At 49.0% G+C, this 20,079-nt stretch overlaps 1 protein-coding gene across 1 annotated transcript in view; it reads right to left on the bottom strand.

Moving 5' to 3' along the window:
• OLFM2 (olfactomedin 2) overlaps positions 1 to 6,629 on the bottom strand; it is a 65,372-nt gene extending 58,743 nt beyond the window's left edge. Inside the window, exon 1 of the mRNA XM_082380291.1 lies at positions 6,420 to 6,629. Within this exon, the coding sequence (XP_082236417.1) occupies positions 6,420 to 6,500 (81 nt within the window). The 5' untranslated portion in view covers positions 6,501 to 6,629. The remainder of the gene's footprint in view (positions 1 to 6,419) is intronic.
• Positions 6,630 to 20,079: the final 13,450 nt, after the last annotated feature.

The raw sequence follows: 20,079 nt of genomic DNA, 5'->3' as shown, positions 1-20,079 counted from the left end.
ATACACAAATGGCCAATGAACACATGAAGAGATGCTCAGCATCACTAACTCTTAATAAAATGCAAATCAAAGCCACGATGAAGAACCACCTTACACCCCTTAGGATGAGCTAGAATCAAAAAGTCAAATACTAACATGTGTTGGTGAGGATGTGGAGAAAATGGAACCCTTGTGCACTGTTGGTGGGAGTGGAAAACGGTCCAGCCACTATGGAAAATGGTATGCATGTTCCTCAGAAAGTTAAACACATTATTATCATACAATCCAGAAGACCCACCTCTGGGTATACACCCAAGAGTTAGAAGCAAGGTCTTGAAGAGATATTAGCACACTCATGCTTATAGCAGCATTATTCACAATAGCCAAAGGTGGAAGCAGCCTAAATGTCTATTGAAGGATAAATGGATAAACAAAATGTGTTCCAACCATACAATGGAACATTATTCAGCCTTAAAAAGGAAGGAAATTCTGACACCTGCTACAACATGGATGAACCTTGAGGACATTATGCTCAGTGAAATAAGCCAGAAAGACAAACACTGCATGATTCCACCCATGTGAGGTCCCTAGAGGAGTCAAATTCATACAGACAGAAAGGAGAATGAAGATTGCCAGGGGCTGGGGGTAGAGGATGGGGAGTTGTTGTTTAGTGGGTAGAATTTCAGTTTTGCAAGATGAAAAGAGTTCTGGAGATGGATGGTGGTGATGCTTGCACCACAATGCAAATGTACTTAATGCGACTGAATTGTACACTTAAAAATGGTTAAGATGGTAAATTTTATATTCTGTGTATTTTGCCACAATTTAAAAAATGCTTTCATTTAAACACACACACACACACACACACACCCTTACTTGGCCCTGAGAACGATTCCACAGTGGGCTGTGTCGCACCCCCCAACTTCCCCAGTACCTCGTTCGGTGTCATTCACATACAAATTACTAGAGAAATTAGGACTAGAAAGAATCTGGCTCATCATGTGCTCCCCGTGTATTTTTCTTGGGAATAACCAGGATCCTCTCAGCACCTAAAAGGTAAGAAGCTATCTGCCATTTCACTCAATGGCTTCAACCGACTTTGCCTCTTGGTTTCTTTCTTCTCACGCTGCGACTCCCTGTCTTCTCATCTGTTAAGCAGGGCTTAGATGCTAACAGGCACTGAGACCCTCCTGGGTTTCCCAGAAGCAACACAAGTCAGTTTCTGCACACAGACTTCATGGAACCTATTCTGACTCCTCTCTGTTCCTCTGGTTTCTCCTTGATTTGTGGCTCAGCTCTGGATGGATGAGGCTGTGAGACAGACCAGGCTTCCGCTCTGGGAGTGAAGATATGTCAATGTTCTTGCACAAGAGTTCCTGAAAAATGGGAACAAAATCTCCTGCCCTTGTCACAACTCCCTTCTCCCCAGCACAGCCAGGCTCAACTTTAGAGAAGTTAAATCTTCCATCCCAGTCCTTGAGAGCTCAAGCAGTCACCCAGCCTTGGTGTCCAGCATAAGGCTCAAAACACAGAAGGCTCACAATGGATGCTTTCTAAATGAATACATGAATGCATGAATACATGAAAATAGCAAGTTACTGCCTCCCAGGCACTGACACTGAATTCTGGAGACACAGAGTCATTGCCAACACCAATTGCTGGGATTATCAGAAATCCACACACACCCACATGGTCAACCTGTATGGACACAGAGTCCCTGTGCCCACACACCCACAAACATGATTATGGCACACACATGTCCCTGTGTCCAGTTTGGCCAATGCCAAGTACACTGTCCCTAAACATACACACACACACACCCATGGACACTACAGACACACTCCTATAGGGCCAGAGTTACAGTGAGGTGAGTCATGCAAGAGCAGAGGTGGATCCTGCCTTTATTTAAATTTTGATATTTTGTTCATCATGGATTTTTTGCATTAATTTTGATTTTCTTAAAATATTGCATTAAAATAGTATTTATCTTGGTCTCTGAGGCTTTTGGCACTCCCTTCCATCTTGCACCCAAGGCGAGTGCCTCGTTTGCTTCACACCCTGGTCAGGACCCTGGCTGACACACATACCCAGGGGCATCTGCCCACATGTCTTCCCCAGAGTCACAGGGACACACACAGTCTCTGCACAAACCTCATTCTACCACTAGGTGTCGCCCCAGCTCCTTGATCTTAGGCTCAGCATCAACACCGCCATTCCTTAGGAAGAAAATGTCCAGTTCACTTATCATCTGGGAGTCCTCAAGATTTCCTTTTACTTCCATCCACCCGGGACATTTGCATTTTCTAAAGGCGCCCTGGGGGAAACAGCATCCTAACCCCAAATAGTGGTGCCCTGCAATGGAATTTTAGGCACAGATGAAGAAGATGGGTTTTCCTGATGCCTCGGATCCAGGAGCTGTGGTCGACTTGAAATGGGTATGGGATAGCCCAAGGGGAGGGTTGTTCCCCCGACCCTCCCTTGGCACAAGAGTTCCACTGTTTGAGAACGAAAGAGACTCTGTGGGAGGAGGAGGGGGATTCATCCACTCATTCAACAGATATTCATTGAGAACCTACTATGTGCCAGGCTCTGCTGTAGGCACTGATGATACAACAGAGACCACTGGACCCTGATGAGCTGCCCCTCTAAGGGAAGACAGACAATAGGTGAAGAAACAAATCCTGGAAATGTAGTGACAAAGCCTATGAAGAAAAATAACACAGAGTAAGAGCTCAGAAACTGGCAGTGGGAGGTTATTTTTGATGGCCTCTCAGAGGAGGTGACATTTAAGCAGAAAGAGAGGGAGGAAGTTGAGTAGCTACCTGGGGGATCAGTGTCCCAGGCAGAGGAAATGGCAGGTGCAAAGGCCTTGAGGCATGCGTTGTAAACTGAGCTACTCCTCTTGTCCCATCCTGTGGGGACCCCAGGAAAGAGGTGACCCCAAACCCAGGTAGTACCAAAGATGTAGCTACATCTTTTTATATATATATAAATTTATTTATTTTATTTATTTATTTTTGGCTGCATTGGGTCTTCATTGCTAAGCGTGGGCTTTCTCTAGTTGTGGCGAGCGGGGGCTACTCTTCATTGCAGTGCACGGGCTTCTCATTGCAGTGGCTTCTCTTGTTGCAGAGCACAGGTGCTAGGCACGTGGGCTTCAGTAGTTGTGGTACGCAAGCTCAGTAGTTGTGGCTCGAGGGCTCTAGAGCGCAGGCTCAGTAGGTGTGGCACACAGGCTTAGTTGCGCCACGGCATGTGGGGTCTTCCTGGACCAGGGCTCAAACCTGTGTCCCCTGCATTGGCAGGCGGATTCTTAACCACTGTGCCACCAGGGAAGTCCTGTAGCTAGATCTTAAGGAGGACTTCCCAGTGGTCAGGAAGGGGGCATCTTTCCCACGGGTAAGATGGTGGGCCTTGGACCTGTCAAGCTCTCTGGTAGCTCCAGACCCTGGAGGGATGGACAACTCCTCTGACAGGTCCTACTCCCCTGTTCTCAGGGTCAAATCCAAACTGCTGTCCACGGCCCACAGGTTCCCACTTGGTCGGTCCCTCCTGGCTTCCCTGGCCTCATCTCCCCCCAACTTCCCCTTCACTCACACCTATACAGCCACACCAGCCTCTCTGTTGCTCCCCAAACATACCATGCTTGTTCCCACTTTCAGGGCCTTTGCAATTGCTATTCCTGCTTTGAATGCTCTTCTCCTGGATACAGAAGGCATCCTTCTCTCACTTCCTTCAAGTGTCGCCTCAAATACCACCTCCTTAGAGACACCGCCTCTACCACACCTGCTAAAATAGCCCCCCACTCCACCACCATCACACTTTAATCCCCTTCACCCTGTTTATTATTCTTCATGCCACTTGCATGGTATTATATATTGATTTAGCTGTTGACATTGTATTATATATTTATTCGATTCCTGTCTGTCTCTCCTGCAACAAGGCCAGCTCCAGGAGGGCAGGGATTTGATGACCTGGTTCATGGCTATATCGCCAATGCTTCATCATATCTGTTGATTGAATGGACAAATGAATGATTTCTAGAAAGGACCCCTGGTGGAGACCAGGGCCCATCAAGGACCGAGGAGGGGGTTCTGGGAAGCGATGGAGGGGACGGAGATGGGACAGAGCATCCATTCTCCAGACCTCTTCCTTCCCTGGGGTGCCAGGCTGGGTGGGCAAGCTGGGGCACACAACACTGTAGTGCCCATGGCCGCCTTGAGGCACTGTAGTTGGTGGCAGGACCCTACCACCCTCACCCCAACTGATTACCCCAGCTTAGCTCCGCCCCACTGGCCATTTAGCCCCACCTCCACTGAACACAGTTTAGTCCCTCCCCCCAAAGAGCCTGGTATAGCTCTCATGCGTCTTCATGTTAGCCCTGCCCCCAAGCATCTCCCATCCTCCTCTGGGGTCACCCAACATCACCTCTCACTGCACTCTCCCACACCCTTAGGCAATCTTGGTGAAGAAACAGGAAATCTAGAGTTTCCTAGGGGCCAGCAGGGGTGGAGGACAATCCCCAGGTGGTGGTTCCAAGGATCCTTCTTGGAAACCCAATTCAACTTCACTCCTGGTGCATTTTTAGGCACCATTCTCTCAAGCGTATACCTCTTTCGGTCTCTCGTCTCTCGCTCAGCTGACTCTCTTTACTTCTTTGGGGCTCACATATCAGTTGCGCACCCAGTGTGTGTGGCCTGATGCTTGGTCCTGAGCACACTTCCCATCCCCGCCAGTATGTGGGTCCTGAGACGGGGAAACAGAGGAGTGAGGGAGGGGACCTCACGAGGTCTCCCTGTAGCCTGGAAATCTTTCTATCTAGAGTCTGATCTCCATCCCTCCCAATAGCCCCCCTCAGGGTGGGTACAAGGGTGTGATTCTTCTCTTGACCAGGAAAGAGAAGATGCCAGGACTGTTTTTCCTCTGAGCTTCTACCTAGAAACCCTCCTAGTGTTTACACAGGCACTGTTCACACCCATGGAGTGGATTATTTAACAAGAGGGTAAATGTGTGGGCTCAGGAGCCGGACTGCCTTGGTTCAGTCTTAGCTCTGCCACTCCCAAGCTGTCTGAGCTTGAGCAAGTGACCTAACTTTTCTGTGCCTCGGCCCCCCCACCTGTAAAATGAAGGTAACAATAGCACCCGCTAGTAAGCTGCTCAGAGGATTAAATGTCTTAGCTCATTCGGTGTGCTTGAAACAGTGCCCAGCATATAATAAGCACTTAATAAGTGTTAGCTGTTATTATAATTATTTTATTATTTGGGATTCCAGCTTCCCTCTGAGTGAGATCCTGAAGATCTGAGAACTTAGGGGGCTCCCACCCCCAAGATGGAGGAGGAAAGAGGTGTGCCAATAGCATTAGAAAGCTGGGACCACCCCCCCCAGCATTTTGAAAAGCCCCCCAAGCTTGCCCAAGAGATGAGGTACCACGGAGAGGGAGACGTGCTCCTGTGAAAGCATGTAGTGTGCAAGGCACCAGCACACACACACGGAGGTACACGTTCGCACACACAGCCCTTGCCCCGCACACCCCCTTTTGGAGTGACTTAGGCACAGAGTGACACATGGTTACCCAAAGCTCCCACACAGCCACACACCTGGTCACCCACATTTTGTACACACCCGGGCAGACGGGCCAGAGTCACGGGGACACTGACACACACCGTCCTTTATACACAGCCACAGCTGCCCACGTACCGCTGGGATTAATACAGTCCTCACGTGCTGCCACACAGCCAGTCACACACAGATACACAACTCCCGGTCTCAGGCTCACAAGCCTTCCACTGTCACATCGGCCCTCCAAGTCACAGCCTCCCACTGTCACACACAGACTCTGCCTCAGGTACAAACACCCTCCCCCAGTCATGCCCCAAGTCATGCACGGTTGGGCACACCTGCACAGCCATACACGCAAACTCTCAGTCACACCCAGCTGTGACACAAAGGCACACACGTTTACCCAGCACCCTCCAGCACTTCACACACGTCCCCGTCAGTCACTCACACGGGAGTCCCGCCCCCTTGCCCACCTTGGGGGTGCGGGCGAGGAGTGGGGGGCTATAAAAGCCGGGCACCGCCTGCCATGATGGGGGAAGTGAAGGATAAGCGACACACAAGGCCCCCTGAAGTCCCCCCACGACCCCACTTAGCTCGAGCGAGATGGCGGGTGTGGGCTCCGGGTCACCGAGAGGTTGAGAACCCCAAAGCTGGGATCAGGTTGTCCCCCAAACCATCCCAGCTCTGAGGCCGGATCTGAAGCTCCCCTTCCCATTCCCAAAGCCAGGGTGGACGTCCCGGCCCCTCCCTCGCTGTGACGCCCCCTCCCTCGCAGCCCCGGGGGGGCTCATGGAGCCCCCAGTCCCGTTTCTGCGGGGCCCCCTGAGCCCCCGGCCCTTCTGGAGCCCTCTGCGCCCGCACCTGCCTGCCGGGCCCCTACCTGTCCGGCGAGGCCTGAACACAGCAGTAGCAGCAGCGGCAGCGGCGGCGGCGGCGGCGGCGGGACCGTGAGCGGCCACATGACGTGCCCCCGGCCCGGCGTCCCGTCCCCCGCCCGCACTAGCGAAGCCTCGGCACGGGCACCGCCACCATGCGCTACCCCGCCCGCCGGGCCGGGCGACCCTATGCCGCCGCCTCCCCCGCCTCGCCGGCGGCTGGGATTCCGCCCCACCCCCGCCCCTCGCTCGCTGCGAGTCTTTGTTGCGGGCTCCGCCCCCCCCGCCCCGCCCCCAGCTCATCTTCGGGCGCCGACGGAGCGGGGTCTGGGGTCGGCGAAGCGGGGGGCGGATGTGTGTGTGTGTGTGTGTGTGTGTGTGTGTGTGTGTGTGTGTGTGTGTGGAAGCCGGCCCCCGAGAGGGTAGCTGGGGTCGCGACCCAGAACCCCAAGGCCAATATGGGGGTGGCTCATGGAGATGGGGAGTGTGAGGGGGGTTCCTTCACGTGGTAGTCAAGTTCACCCTCCCTGGACATTTCCTACGTTATAAATGGGGTTGGGAGAGGGATCAAGGGGCAGGGGGAGTAGGAGGGAGGCCTGGTAGCAAAGAAGAGAAATTGAGAGGCCTCCTCTTTAAAAAGCTCAGGAGTCAACAGAGAAACTGAGGCAGAGTCTGTGAAATTAGACTTCGAGGGAGTTCGACCCTGGTTCTGTCACTTCTTGGCCATGTGACCCCAGGCAAAGAGCTTTCCTTCTCTTAGGAGGCCTGTTTCCTCTTGAGGTGTTGGGGACTTCTGTGACTTATGAGTGAACGGAGCACCTAGCCAGCGCCCAATCCCCAGAGGGCATTACTACAATGAAGCGTGGGGTTGAGGACACTGGCCATGGGATGTGGGACACAAAACAGAATCTGAGCCAGGAAAGGCCTCTCATCATCCCTCTCCCTCTTTTTCCCAGATGGGAGATGATCTTTTGCTGACTCCTCAGGCCAAGCCTGCATTAGGCATGGGATAGGAGAGGGGTATTGGTTGTTGGAACCCACAAGCTCTTGACGAAGAGTGGGCTGTGGTCAGCTCGGGTGGAGGAGGGCCCTGCTTGTCCCTGCCCCTTTCCTTGCCCTTGTTAGTGCTGTGTTTCAGAACCACGGACAATGTCCTCCTTGGGATTGGTCATGGAGGAGGTCACTGTATGGTCAAGCTATGGCCTGTGTTGTGTGGTTGACATGGGTCAACAGGCCCTTAGGTCCATTCCTCCCCCTTCCCCTGCTCTGTATCGGGAGAGATGGCCCCTGAAAACTACATTTCCCAGGTTCCCTTGATCCCTACAAACTACATTTCCCAGGCTGGGCTCAGGCAATGGGAAGCCTGGAGAGAGATTGGAGGACCGGAGAAAAAAGAAGCCAGGGTATTTCTCCCTCTCTCTCCAGTTTGGGTGTTTCTGGCAGTGGCTGTTGTCTCAGCCTCTGTGGTCTCAGCCCCTTTGAGGGTCCCCAACATGGTTCATTCAGCTCCTGCCAGGTGGCCGTAACTCTGGTAAACACTTCCTCCCTTTTGCTGCTTCAGCCCTTGGAAGGTGGTGGCTTGCTATTCTAGAGTAGATTCACTGTCCCCTATTTGCTCTTAAAGCTTAACTAACACCTCTGTAACTAAATCCCCATATTAAATTCTTGCTATTGAACTATCTGGTGTGAGCTTTGTTTTTCTGACTAGACCCTGGCCAATACATTCAGTGCTGTAGACATAACCACAGCTGTGGTCAGTGGCACCGCCAGTGTCCTGATCATGCTGTAGTCAATGTTCTATTAAACTGTGATCTGCGCTGCCCTCAGCATCCTGGTTCTACTGGGGTCAGCACTGTGGTCTCCACTGGTCATTCTTGACTGTGCTGTGGTCAGTGTGGTGGTCACCTTCCTGGCTGTGTTGTGGCTCAGAGTCACAATCACTGCCCTGGTCATGCTGTGGTCAGAAATATTATCGTGTTGTACTGTGGTCAGGGTCATACTCAGTGTCCTGGTTGTACAGTTTGTCAGCTTCAAGATCAGCACCATGGTCAGTGCTACGATGAGCATGATGTCTGCCTTGTGCACCGTCCTTGAAGAGAGATCAGCTTCTCTAGGACCTTGTACGACAAAACTGATGGACCAGGTGGCTTGGGGTCTGGTAGTGGGCAGTCTGCTCTCCACCATGTGCAGAGGCAGGGGAGAAGGGCAGTGGATCCCTGCCAACTCTCACCAGCTGGCCATTGGGTTTTCTTAATTGATGCTTGGGCAGCCATTGGCTTTACTCACCTGTGACCCCTCAATGTGTCCAGCCAGAGGAAGAAACAGTCCAGGCCTTTGTTTTCCCATACTCTGCACAAGGGCCTGACATGGAGAAGATGATCAAGAAGAATTTAATGAGTAGATGAATCTAGGCCGTTCATGTCTACCCATACATTTGCTCTTGCTGATCCCTCCATATATTACTCAGGGCTCCTTTGATAGCAAGTAGCAGAAAGGCAACTTGAACTGTCTTAAACAAAAAAGAATATCTATTAGCTCACATAACTGAAAAAAAAAATCCAGAGGTAATGGAATTCAGGCATGGCTGGATCCAGGGGTTCTGTTATATCATCAGAATTCTGTCTCTCTCCATTTATCATCTCTACTATTCTCTACAAGGGATCCCTTTTAGCCAGGAGGTGTTAAAGATAATTCCCAGAAGCTTTTATCTGCCAAGCTCAGCAACTTCAGCAAAAAGAGAGCTTGCAAAATAATGTCTCTCATTGGTCCATCCCAAGTCATGTGCCCATCCCTGAGCCAATCATGGTTTCAGAGGAATTGATTATGTGGCCTGACCAGACCTGGCTCATAGTTCACCCCTCTGGAGCCAGAAAGTGGAGTTAGCCTCATTCAATCGATACTGGATGGAAAACAAGGGAACGAAGGTTGGGGGTGGGGGGAGATATGGAACTTTTACCATTGAAAGAGGGAAAAAATCCTGTGTAAGCAAAACCAAAAGACAATGAATTGACTCTCAGCACCATCCCAACCTCCTAGTGTGCATTCCTACACTACAGAGGCTGCAAAGCTAAAAACTATGTTTTCCAGGCTCCCTTGCAGCCAGATTTCTGTACGGCAATGAGATTCTATCAATTGGAAGATTGAGATGTGGGTGGGGAAAGTGGATGGAGGTCATCTTTCTATTGTGCTGCAGTGGTGTCTAGCAAGCGCAGTTGTGGAGACACTGGGTTTTCCTGCAGAGATGTTACTGTCTTCAGTCACCAGTGTCACTAGCTTTTGTTGAGAGGCAGTTGCAAGTGACAATGATGGTAGCTTCCAAATCTCTAAATTGCAACCATGGAGATGTGTTTTTTAAAAAAAACAGTTTTATCAAGATATAATTCACGTACCATACAATTCACCCTTTAGTGTACACTTCAATGGCGTTTGGTATATTACATTATTAATTTTTAAGTTGTAGTAAAATATAAGTATCATAATATTTGCCATTTAAACTATCTTTCTTTCTTTTTTAAAAATATTTTATTTATTAATTTATTTGGTTGCACTGGGTCTTAGTTGCGGAAGGCAGGCTCCTTAGTTGTGGCTCGCCAACTCTTTATTTGTAGCATGTGAACTCTTAGTTGCGGCATGCATGTGGGATCTAGTTCCCTGACAAGGGATCGAACCCGGGCCCCCTGCATTGGGAGCTCAGAGTCCTAACCACTGTGCAACCAGGGAAGTTCTGTCTTCCTTCCTTTCTTCCTTCCTTCCTCTTTCTTCTTTCTTTTTTTCTTTCTTTCTTTCTTTCTTTCTCTCTCTTCCTTTCTTTCTCCCTTTCTTTCTTTCTTCCTTTCTTTCTCCCTTTCTTTCTTTCTTTCTTTATTTCTTCCTTCCTTCCTTCCTTCCTTCCTGCCACACTGTGTGGCTTGTGGGATCTTAGTTCCCCAATCCAGGGATCAAACCCAGGCCCTCAGCAGTGAAAGCACAAAGTCCTAACCACTGGACCACCAGGGAATTCCCTAAACCATTTTTAAGTGTACAATTCAGTGGTATTAATTACCTGTTCAGTGTTGTGAAACCATCAACACTATCTGTTTTCAGAACTTTTTCATCTCCCCAAAACTCTGTAACCATTAAGCAATAACTCCTCTTTTTTCCCATCCCCAGTCCCTGGAACCTCTAATCTACTTCCTGTCTCAATGAATTTGCCTATCTAAGATATTTCATATAAATGGGAGTCACACAATATTTGTTCTTTTGTGTCTGGCTTCTTTCACTTAGCATAACGTTTTTGAGGTTTATCAAAACCTCATGGTATGGCATGTATCAGAACTTTATTCCTTTTTATACCTGAATAATATTCCATTGTATGGCTGGACCAGATTTTGCTTATGCATTATGGTGATGTATTTTTTTTATTTTATTGGCATATAGTTGATTTACAATGTTGTGTTAATTTCAGGTGTACAGCAAAGTGATTCAGTTACACATATACATGTATTCATTCTTGTTATGATGATGTATTCTTGAAGTCAGTGGTTCCAAATGTGTTATTCCCCACCTTCCTATGTGAATAACAGAGGCAGAAGCTCCTGGAAGGGTCAATTCAGAAGTCATGTTCTATAGTAAGTCATCCAATAGGCTTAGCCCAGAGCCCCATCCTTCCGCCTTCCAACAGTTTTGTAAGCACCAGCTTCCCTGATTTTGGTCCTTATTTCCTATAGCTAAACCCTGATTGATATGTTCTTGGAATATTCATTCCCCTTACCTGTTTGGAGAAAACCTTGTCATTCATGAAGTCCTAATACCCCAGGCTATGTGTGACTACCAACTTAGGGCTGCATCTCTCTCTCTCTCTCTCTCTCACACACACACACTTTTTTTTTTTTTTTTTTGGCTGTGCTGCATGGCTTGAGGGATCTTAGTTCCCAAACCAGGGATCAAACCCATGCCCACTGCCGTCGAAGTGCAGAGTCCTAACCACTGGACCACCAGGGAATTCCCTACAACTCTTTAATAACAACCACCCACACTCATCGAGCTCCCACTAAGGACTCAACACCAGGCGAAATCCTCTCCATGCATTATTTCATTTAATTCTTCTTTTTTTTTAGTTGTGGCACACGGGATCTTTGTTGCAGCATGCGGGATCTACTTCCCCGACCAGGGATTGAACCTGGGCCCCTTGCACTGGGAGCATGGAGGCTTAGCCACTGGACCACCAGGGAAGTCCCTATTTCCTTGACTTCTTACAACAACCCTATGATGTAGGAATTATTATCCCCAATTTAAGAATGAAAAGTCTGTGGCTCAGAGAGGTTAGCTAACTTGACCAAGGCCACCCAGCTACAAACAGCAGACATGGGCTTCAAACCCAGTTCTGTCTGACTCAAAGACAACCTATTGACCTCTGTAGCATTATACTGGGTTATTTATTCTGCATCTTTCCTTTCCTATCAAATCCACATAGACAACTGAGGGTCAGTCCTCCTGGAGACCCCTTGGAGAGAGCGTAGATGCTGCCCTTCATAGCTGTCCCACCAGAGAGTGAGGGAAGCAGGTTTTTGTTCTCCAAGTCCCACGTGTCACTGTGGGAGGCCTGCTCCCAGGGGCGTCAGCTCCTCAGCCTTTCTGGTTTGGCCAGAATATGAGTTGAGAAAGCCCTGAGTCTAAAGTGTGCACAGGAACCCATGAGGGCAAAGGGGGATACAGGCAGGACACCGACATCATCTGCCTCGGTCCCACTTTTCAGATGGAGGAATTGAGGCTCAGAGAAATTAAGACACTTGAGCAAGGCCACAGAGAGGGTGTACAGCAGAGCTAAGACCATAGTTTGGTTCGTGTCGGATTCCGGACACGAGGCGTTTTATGCTGTGGTTGCAGCAGTTGTTCACTCAGAAGGAGCCCAGCTGTCCTTCCATGTCCTAGGAGAGGCTCCCAAGTTCAGCCCTTGAGCCTGGGGGTTCCCCACAGACTGTCCCCACTGTTCAGCCCCATTCTTTCCTTCTCTTGGGCATTTCTCACCATGAAACTGCAGCCACCACAGGAACTCCCTCCCCTCCAGGCATCACACACACCCACACACACACACACACACACAATGACCATGTGAAAATGAGAATTTGTCCCCCAGTTGCACAGGCCTGGCCTCAAGTGAACTGACACACAAGCACACAACATGGACGTACAGTCACCCAGGGACACTGCACCCTGATAAGTGGTCCAGGCACAATGCCATGCTCAGAGGGAACAGTGTCACCCAGAACCAGCACATACAACCACACGTGACACACAGCCAGATACACGTTCCAGGCAGAAGAGCCCACAGAAACCCACACACACACCCATCAAATGGTGGAAGGATGTCAGAGGTGAAGCAACCACAGTTACCCAAGAGCCAGCGCTCACAAATACAGGTGATCCAACACACGCACAGACCCCCGACACAAAAAACACCCAAACCCCACGGTTCAGACGCACGGCTCACACACACAGATTCACGTATGTGCAGATCTATAAGACAGACATAGCGTTCATACAGTAACATGCACAAACTCACAAGACAGTCACACAAAACAGGGCAGGTAGTTTAAGCACAACACACAGACCCACAGAAGAGGCACACCGTTTGTATAAAACCCACCCACAGACCCACAGTTCAGACACAATCACACACACAAACACACAGTACAGGCAGACAGTTCACACACACCCACAGGGACCCATGACACAACACAGACACCCACGACACGCGAACCCCAGGCCGGAGCAGTGTGGGAATGAGGTTGTGAGGAGCGGGGGAGGGGGAGGGGGCCCAGATGACTCAGGAGGCCTCTCTGGGGGAGGAGACGGAGGCGGGAGGGCGGGTGGGCCGGCAGGCGTCCAGCGCATATGGCTCCCATTAAAGGCCTGGGAATTGAGGAATGAGCTGGCGGGACACGGAGACCTAACATCACTTCCCAGCCCTGCCAAGCCAGGAAGGAGCGAAGCCCTAATCCAAGGTTATGGGGCCGGAACTTGGCTCAGAACCACAGCAGCTCCTACCAAGAGTGGTCTACCCTGAGCCAGACCTGGCTGGGGCTCATTTCAACCCCTGCGACAGCCCTGGGAAGGGTTTCCCAGGAGAGGAAAGTGAGGGGCTCAAAGGGGTTAAGCCACTTGCCTGAGGTCACACAGCTAGCAAGTGGTAGAACTGGGATAGGAGCCCAGGTCTCTGTGCAGCTGCCACCCTAGCCCCAAGGCAGATGCACAGACTCCTCCATCTATCCGCAAGCAGAGACCGGGCACTCAATCCAGGCCCAGCCTGCACTGGCTTTGAGGCAGCCCCGTTTTCAAGTAATTGAGAGTTAGGAGTGGGGTGCCTGCACAGATGGGCAGGTTTCACTGAGTGTGACTGGGGGGCCCAGATCTAGCCTGAGGGGTCAGCATCAGGGAGTGACACCAGAGTTGCAATCCGAGGGATGAGTAAGAGCTGGCAGGGCATGGTGGGCAGAAAGAAGAGCAGGTGCAAAGGCCCTAAGGCCACAGGGTGCAGGAGGCTAGGTCTCCTGATGAGGTATGGTGACAAGTGAGGCCAGAACCGCAGGTAGAAGGACTTGGACTTTGTCTTAGGGCCAAAAGGGAGTCTGGGGAGAGTGGTGATCTGAAAGGTACCTAGTGAGGTTTGGGCAACCAGCATGAAGATCATACTCAGGATAGATGAAAATGCACCTTCTCCCTAACCCAGAATTTCCTAACTTCTTATATACTTATACACCCTGGAGATACTTACCATGTGCAACACATGCCCAGATGTTTGAAGAGGAACAAAATGGGAAACACCTAAAAGTTTATGAGTAGGAGAACAGCTAACTCTGCTGAGGTGAGCATTTTCAAAGCAATTAAAAAAGACAAGACTAGAAATACTTGTGCCTACATGGAGAAGATGAAAAAAATCTCTGGCTGAACTAACAAGGCAAGTCGCAAAAGAACATGTTCAATATTGTACCAGCGCGAGATAGTTTAGCAACTTGCAAAATCATGTTGTACATCATCCCTGGATATAGCTTCCTGTAAGCAGTAAACATGGAGAAATAAACTGAGGTCAAAAATTCCCACAACCTAGGGAAAGGAAAAAATAGGGAGTTAGGGTTTCATGGGGACAGAGTTTCAGTTGGGGAAGATGAAAAAGTTCTGGAGGTGGATGGTGGGAATGGTTGCCCAACAATGTGGATGTATTTCATGTCACTGAACTGGACACTTAAAAATGGGTAAATGGTTTACATTTTATTTTATGTATTTTTTTTTGGCCGCGCTGCACGGCTCGCAGGATCTTAGTTCCCCAACCAGGGATCGAACCCCCAACCCCTGCAGTGGAAGCGCGGAGTCTTAACCACTGGACCGCCAAGGAAGTCCCTAAACCCATGTTTTTAATTCTCCATATTCATCTACCCTTGCTGGGGAAGGGAGAGGAATGCAATGGCAGAAATGTATACAGGAGGCATCAATTGTGGGTATGATGCTTTATTTCTTAGGTTGGGTGGTGGGCACATGAGGGTTCATCATAAAGTTTCTCTCTCTCTCTCCCTCTCTCTCTCTCCCCATGTATTTATATGTATGTTGCATTTTAAGTGTTGCATATGTATGCATATTTTTATATATGCAACACTTAAAATGCAACACTTTTGTAGCACTTACCACATGGCAGACATTGTTCTAAGTATGTGATCTATTTTAACTACTTTAATCCTCACACAATCTGACGCTGTAGGTGCTATTACTCACCCCACTTTACAGCTCTGGAGACTGAGGTTCAGAGGGGTGAAGGTCACATCTGTTATAGCAAAGGAGCTGAAACTTGGACCAGGTGGCTTGGCTCTAACCACTACACCACACCACCTCCATACACCTTCCATATTTCATTCATCAGTTTTGCCACACTTGGAATGGATCCGAGAAGAGGGTGTGTCTCCGGGGGTGGGGTGGGGGCACGGGAAAGGGCATCAGGATTTTCTGGGTGCTAGAAACAGTCTACATCATGTTTAGGGTGTGTAGACAATTGTCAAAACTCCTCCAACAGAACACTTACGATCAGTGCATTTTATTGTACATAATGTGTGCCTGGATGAAAACAATTTCTAAAAAAGAAATAATACTCAATCTAGCAATTCCACTTTTGGAGATAGATCCACAAGAATCAAAAGCAGGGTCTCAAAGAGATACTTGCACTTTCATATTCATAGCAGCATTATTCACAGTAGCCAAGAGCTGGAAGCAACCCAAGTGTCCATCAGTGGATGACTGGATATACAAAATGTGGTCCATCCATCCAATGGAATATCATTCACCCTTAAAAAGGAAGGAAATTCTGATACCTGCTACAACATGGGTGAACCTTGAGGATATGATGCTGAGTGAAATAAGCCAGTCACAAAAAGACAAATACTGCATGATTCCCCTCATGTGAGGTCCCTAGAGGAGTCAGATCCATAGAGACAGAAAGTAGAAGGTGGGCGCCAGGGGCTGAGGTGGGAGGGCATGGAGAGTTGTTTAATGCGTACAGAGTTTCGGTTTTGCAAGATGAAAAAGTTGTAGAGATCTGTTGCCCAGCAACGTGAATATACTTAACACTACTGAACTGTACACTTAAAAATGGTAGATGGTAAATTTTATGTTATGCAGTTTTTCACCACAAAAATAAAATAAAATAAGAAATTTACCAAGGAGGAAAAAGCGTGCATAAAGGAGATTAGACTAGCATCGTGGAAAGACAGGACAACCTCTTGGTGTCCATCTGGGTCTTCCGTCTGCTCAGCCGCCTGTCTTTCCAGTGCTGCACTGTCACCTTCAGGGTCCAGGACCGTCCTCTCGAAAGGAAGCCCTGGTGTCTGGGGCACTCAGCACAGGAGGCCACACGTCTGCCCTTGTGGGGTCAGGACCTCTTTGCATGGCCAGATGTGGATCGGTGCAGTTCTGCATGGGTCAGTGCCTCTGGGCCTGGCTGTGTGAGATGTCACATGGCTCCCTCCCTCTCTCTCTGTATGAGCCACCACTTCAGGGATGGCTCCTCCAGGAAGCCTTCCTTGACTACTCTGTCTCAAGGAACACCCCTCTATTCCTCCTCCCTGCCTTATTTTTCTTCATAGCACCACCTGACATATCATATATGTATTTGCTTACTGCCTGTCAGCCCCACTAGAGTGTTAACTCCACGAGGGCAGGGATCTTTGTTTTGTCCACAGCTGGGTCCCCAGAGCCTAGAATAGTGCCTGGCACATGGTAGGTGCTTAACAAAGATTGGTTGATTGATTGAATGAATGAATGAATGTGTGGGCAGAGGGAGGGTTATCTCTGAACCACCCATGATGGAGTTTACCTGGGCCCACATCTGTGGCTTGTGTGCTGGTGGCATGTCTCTGTGTGGGGCTGCGTGTTCCTCTGTGTGCCTAGCATGTGCCAGGCCCCAGGATACAGTATTTCTATGTGTGACAATGGGGATCTCCCTCCAGATGTGGCTCCATCTCTGAGGGTGGGTTTGTGAACACGGTTGTTTTTGCAGGGCAGCTCTAGGTGTATGTCCAGACACAACTGGGTGTGTGCAACTGTCTGTGTGGCCTTTGTGTGTCAGTGTATCTGGATCTGGCTGAGGGTGTAGGGGAGTGTGTGATGCGGGTCTGCCTCTCTGAGTCTGTGGGTCCGGGAAGTGACTTGCAGCTGTGGTAGCAACGGGGGATGGAAGGAGGTGACAAGATGAGGGTCCAATTCCATGAGCCCTTGGTCTACGTATGTCATTGTTTGTATCTCCGACAATGTTGTGAGTGTGTATGTGTAACATCCCCTGCTCCACCCACCCCCTACAACCCTGTCTGAATCTGCAGGCGGTCCCGCACGCTGGCCGCCCTGCCCCACCCCCAGCTCGGGAGTAATTGCTCCTGAAGCACAAGCAGTGTGATTAATTACGGCTGCTGAATATGCAAATCAGCTGGGAGTTTCCCAGCAGCCGCCAGGGTGCAGGTGCTGATGCTGGGTAAATACACAGAGCTGAGCGTGCAAGGCCTAAAATTCCCTCCTTACACCTTTGTCAATTACCCTTTAATTTAGCAGGGCCGAGTTTCTAATTCTTTAATGAGCTTTTACCTAATTAAAGAGTCCTCATTACACTATTAATTGTTCCTCCCCTCCAAAATACCTGTACCAGCGTGGGATTGGAGTTGCAGAAGGGCATGCCAGCTGACCTGCATTCAAACCCTGGGCTGTTATTGGATGTAATTTTTAAAATTACGTTGGAAATAATTCCCTTTAGGGAGAAGATGGCTTTTTTGTTCAGCAAAATCTTCAGCTCTAGTCTCTCGGCAAGTTACTCTCTACTTCTCTGTTTCTCAGTTTCCTTATCTGCAAAATCAGGGTAGTGACAGAATCTTCCTCAAAGGTTGTGATGAGGAATAAATAAATTCATTCGGGAAAACATTCGATGAACGGTGTCTGGCATGCAGACAATCAATTGAACTAATCATGGATCATGTGGGCGTGAAGCCAGGGTCTGTAAGAAGGGTTGAGGGGGTGGTTCTTCATAAGAAAGTGAGATAAATTTGATCTAGGAGCAGAAAGCCTTTGGGACTTCCCTGGCGGTCCAGTGGTTAGGACTCTGAGCTTCCACTGCAGGGCGTCCGGATTCGATCCCTGGTCGGGGAACTAGGATCCCACAAGCCATGCAGCTTGGCCAAAAATTAAAAAAAAAAAAAGAGCAGAAAGGCTTAGAGGAAGGGAGTGACGAGGGTAGGCAAGAAGAGGTGTCAGGGAGGGAAAGATGGGAGAGGACAGCAGAATGGTAGGAAACTTGGACTTGGGAAGAGCACACCTCCAGTGACAATTTCACAGCGGTGGGCACTTTTGAGGATAAGGATATTCAATAGTAAATTTTAACATGTTGATTTTCCTGCAATGAGACATCCTGGTTCTCACACACGCTTACATGCTGACCTTCAGTAAAAGTTGGATTTGTTCACTGTATTAGTCAGGATAATTAATGACAGCTGCTGTAATAAGCAATTCTTTAAACTCTCAAGGGCTTAAAACAATTAAGTTATTTCTTGGTCATGTTTAATGAAGGTCTTCTTGACAGTGTTCTTCCAAGTCCAGCTGACCCTTGAACAACATGGGCTTGAACTGTGCAAGTCCATTTCTTTGTGGATTTTTTTCAATAAATATGTACATTACTACATGATCCGGGGTTGGTTGAACTCACAGATTTGTAACCACGGATACAGAGGGCTGACTGTAAAGTTATGTGCAGATTTTTGATTGTGTGGGGCTTGGCTCCCCTAACCCCAGCATTGTTCAAGGGTCAACTGCAGTAACTCATGGAAGCAGGCCCCTTACTAGTTCCATGTATGACATGTTCATCTTACACACGTGATCTCCAAGGTCTTCATGGAATAGAGAGAAAGAGCAGGGAGGGCTATGCGGGAGGTTTTATGGCTACTCATATCCCACTGGCCAAGACCCAGTCACATGTCCCCAACATAACTGCAAGGGAAGCTGGGAGATGTGATCTCAATCACGTGTACCCAGGAGGAGGAAAATAATGCACAGCACTGGTGTTACCATATGCATTCTTGAGTTAAAGATGTTTGAGAGAGGAACTAAAAGGAAGGCAGGCGCAGGTCTACATTTGGGTTGATAGACGTCAACCCAAGGTGAAGAAATCAGCAAAAGCAACACATCTGGAGAAGAGATGACCAGGAGAAACACCACCCCCTCAAGAGCCCTCATTGGTATTTGAGGGTTTCTGGGTTCTTCAATGTGTGTCGGATACTTCCTCAAGACTCTATGTGGGGAGTTCCCTGGTGGCCTAATGGTTAGGATTCTGGGCTTTCACCGCTGTGTGCTGTGGCCTGGGTTCAATCCCTGGTCAGGGAACTGAGATCCCTCAAGCCGCTCGGCCAAAAAAAAGACTCCACATGTTTCTTCCCTCACATCCTTCAGGTCTCTGTTAAAACACCAGTTCCTCAGCAAAGCCTCTTCTGACCAACCTATTTCAAATAAGCCCCCGACTCCATCACTCTCCATGTAACTTGTTTGATTTTCCTTCACAACAATTAATACTACCTGAAGTCACATTACATAGAGATTTGTGTATAATCTGTTTTCCTCAGGAGTAAGATACTGAGGGGCAGATACGGCATCTTTCTTCTAACCCCAGCATCTTGAGCAATGCCTAGTGCTGAGTACACACTCAATAGAGCTAAACAAATGAATAAGTGAATAAAGGGATGAACTCATTGATTAACCTCTGGGCACCAATATTCTTCATAGAGTTAGCACTCTTAGTAACATTTATGGAATGAATAAAGGAATCCAGAGCAAGTATTCAGGTGGCCTTAGAGGGCTGCTGGCAGGAATAGCAGAGTAAGCTCTGGTTTTTGGGGTTTTTGAATAAATTTATTTATTTATTTTTGGCTACATTGGGTCTTTTTTGCTGCGCACGGGCTTTCTCTAGTTGCGGCAGGCGGGGGCTACTCTTCGTTGCGGTGCGCGGGCTTCTCATTGCAGTGGCTTCTCTTGTTGCGGAGCACAGGCTCTAGGCGCACAGGCTTCAGTAGTTGTGGCTCGCGGGCTCCAGAGCGCAGGCTCAGTAGTTGTGGCACATGGGCTTAGTTGCTCCGCTGCATGTGGGATCTTCTGGGACCAGGGCTCAAACCCATG

This window comes from Balaenoptera borealis (assembly GCF_965194805.1).
Source record: "Balaenoptera borealis genome assembly, chromosome: 2".
NCBI classification, from domain to species: domain Eukaryota; kingdom Metazoa; phylum Chordata; class Mammalia; order Artiodactyla; family Balaenopteridae; genus Balaenoptera; species Balaenoptera borealis.
The sequence above is the reverse complement of the archived record's forward strand: the minus strand, read 5'-3'. Positions and strand labels throughout refer to the sequence as shown.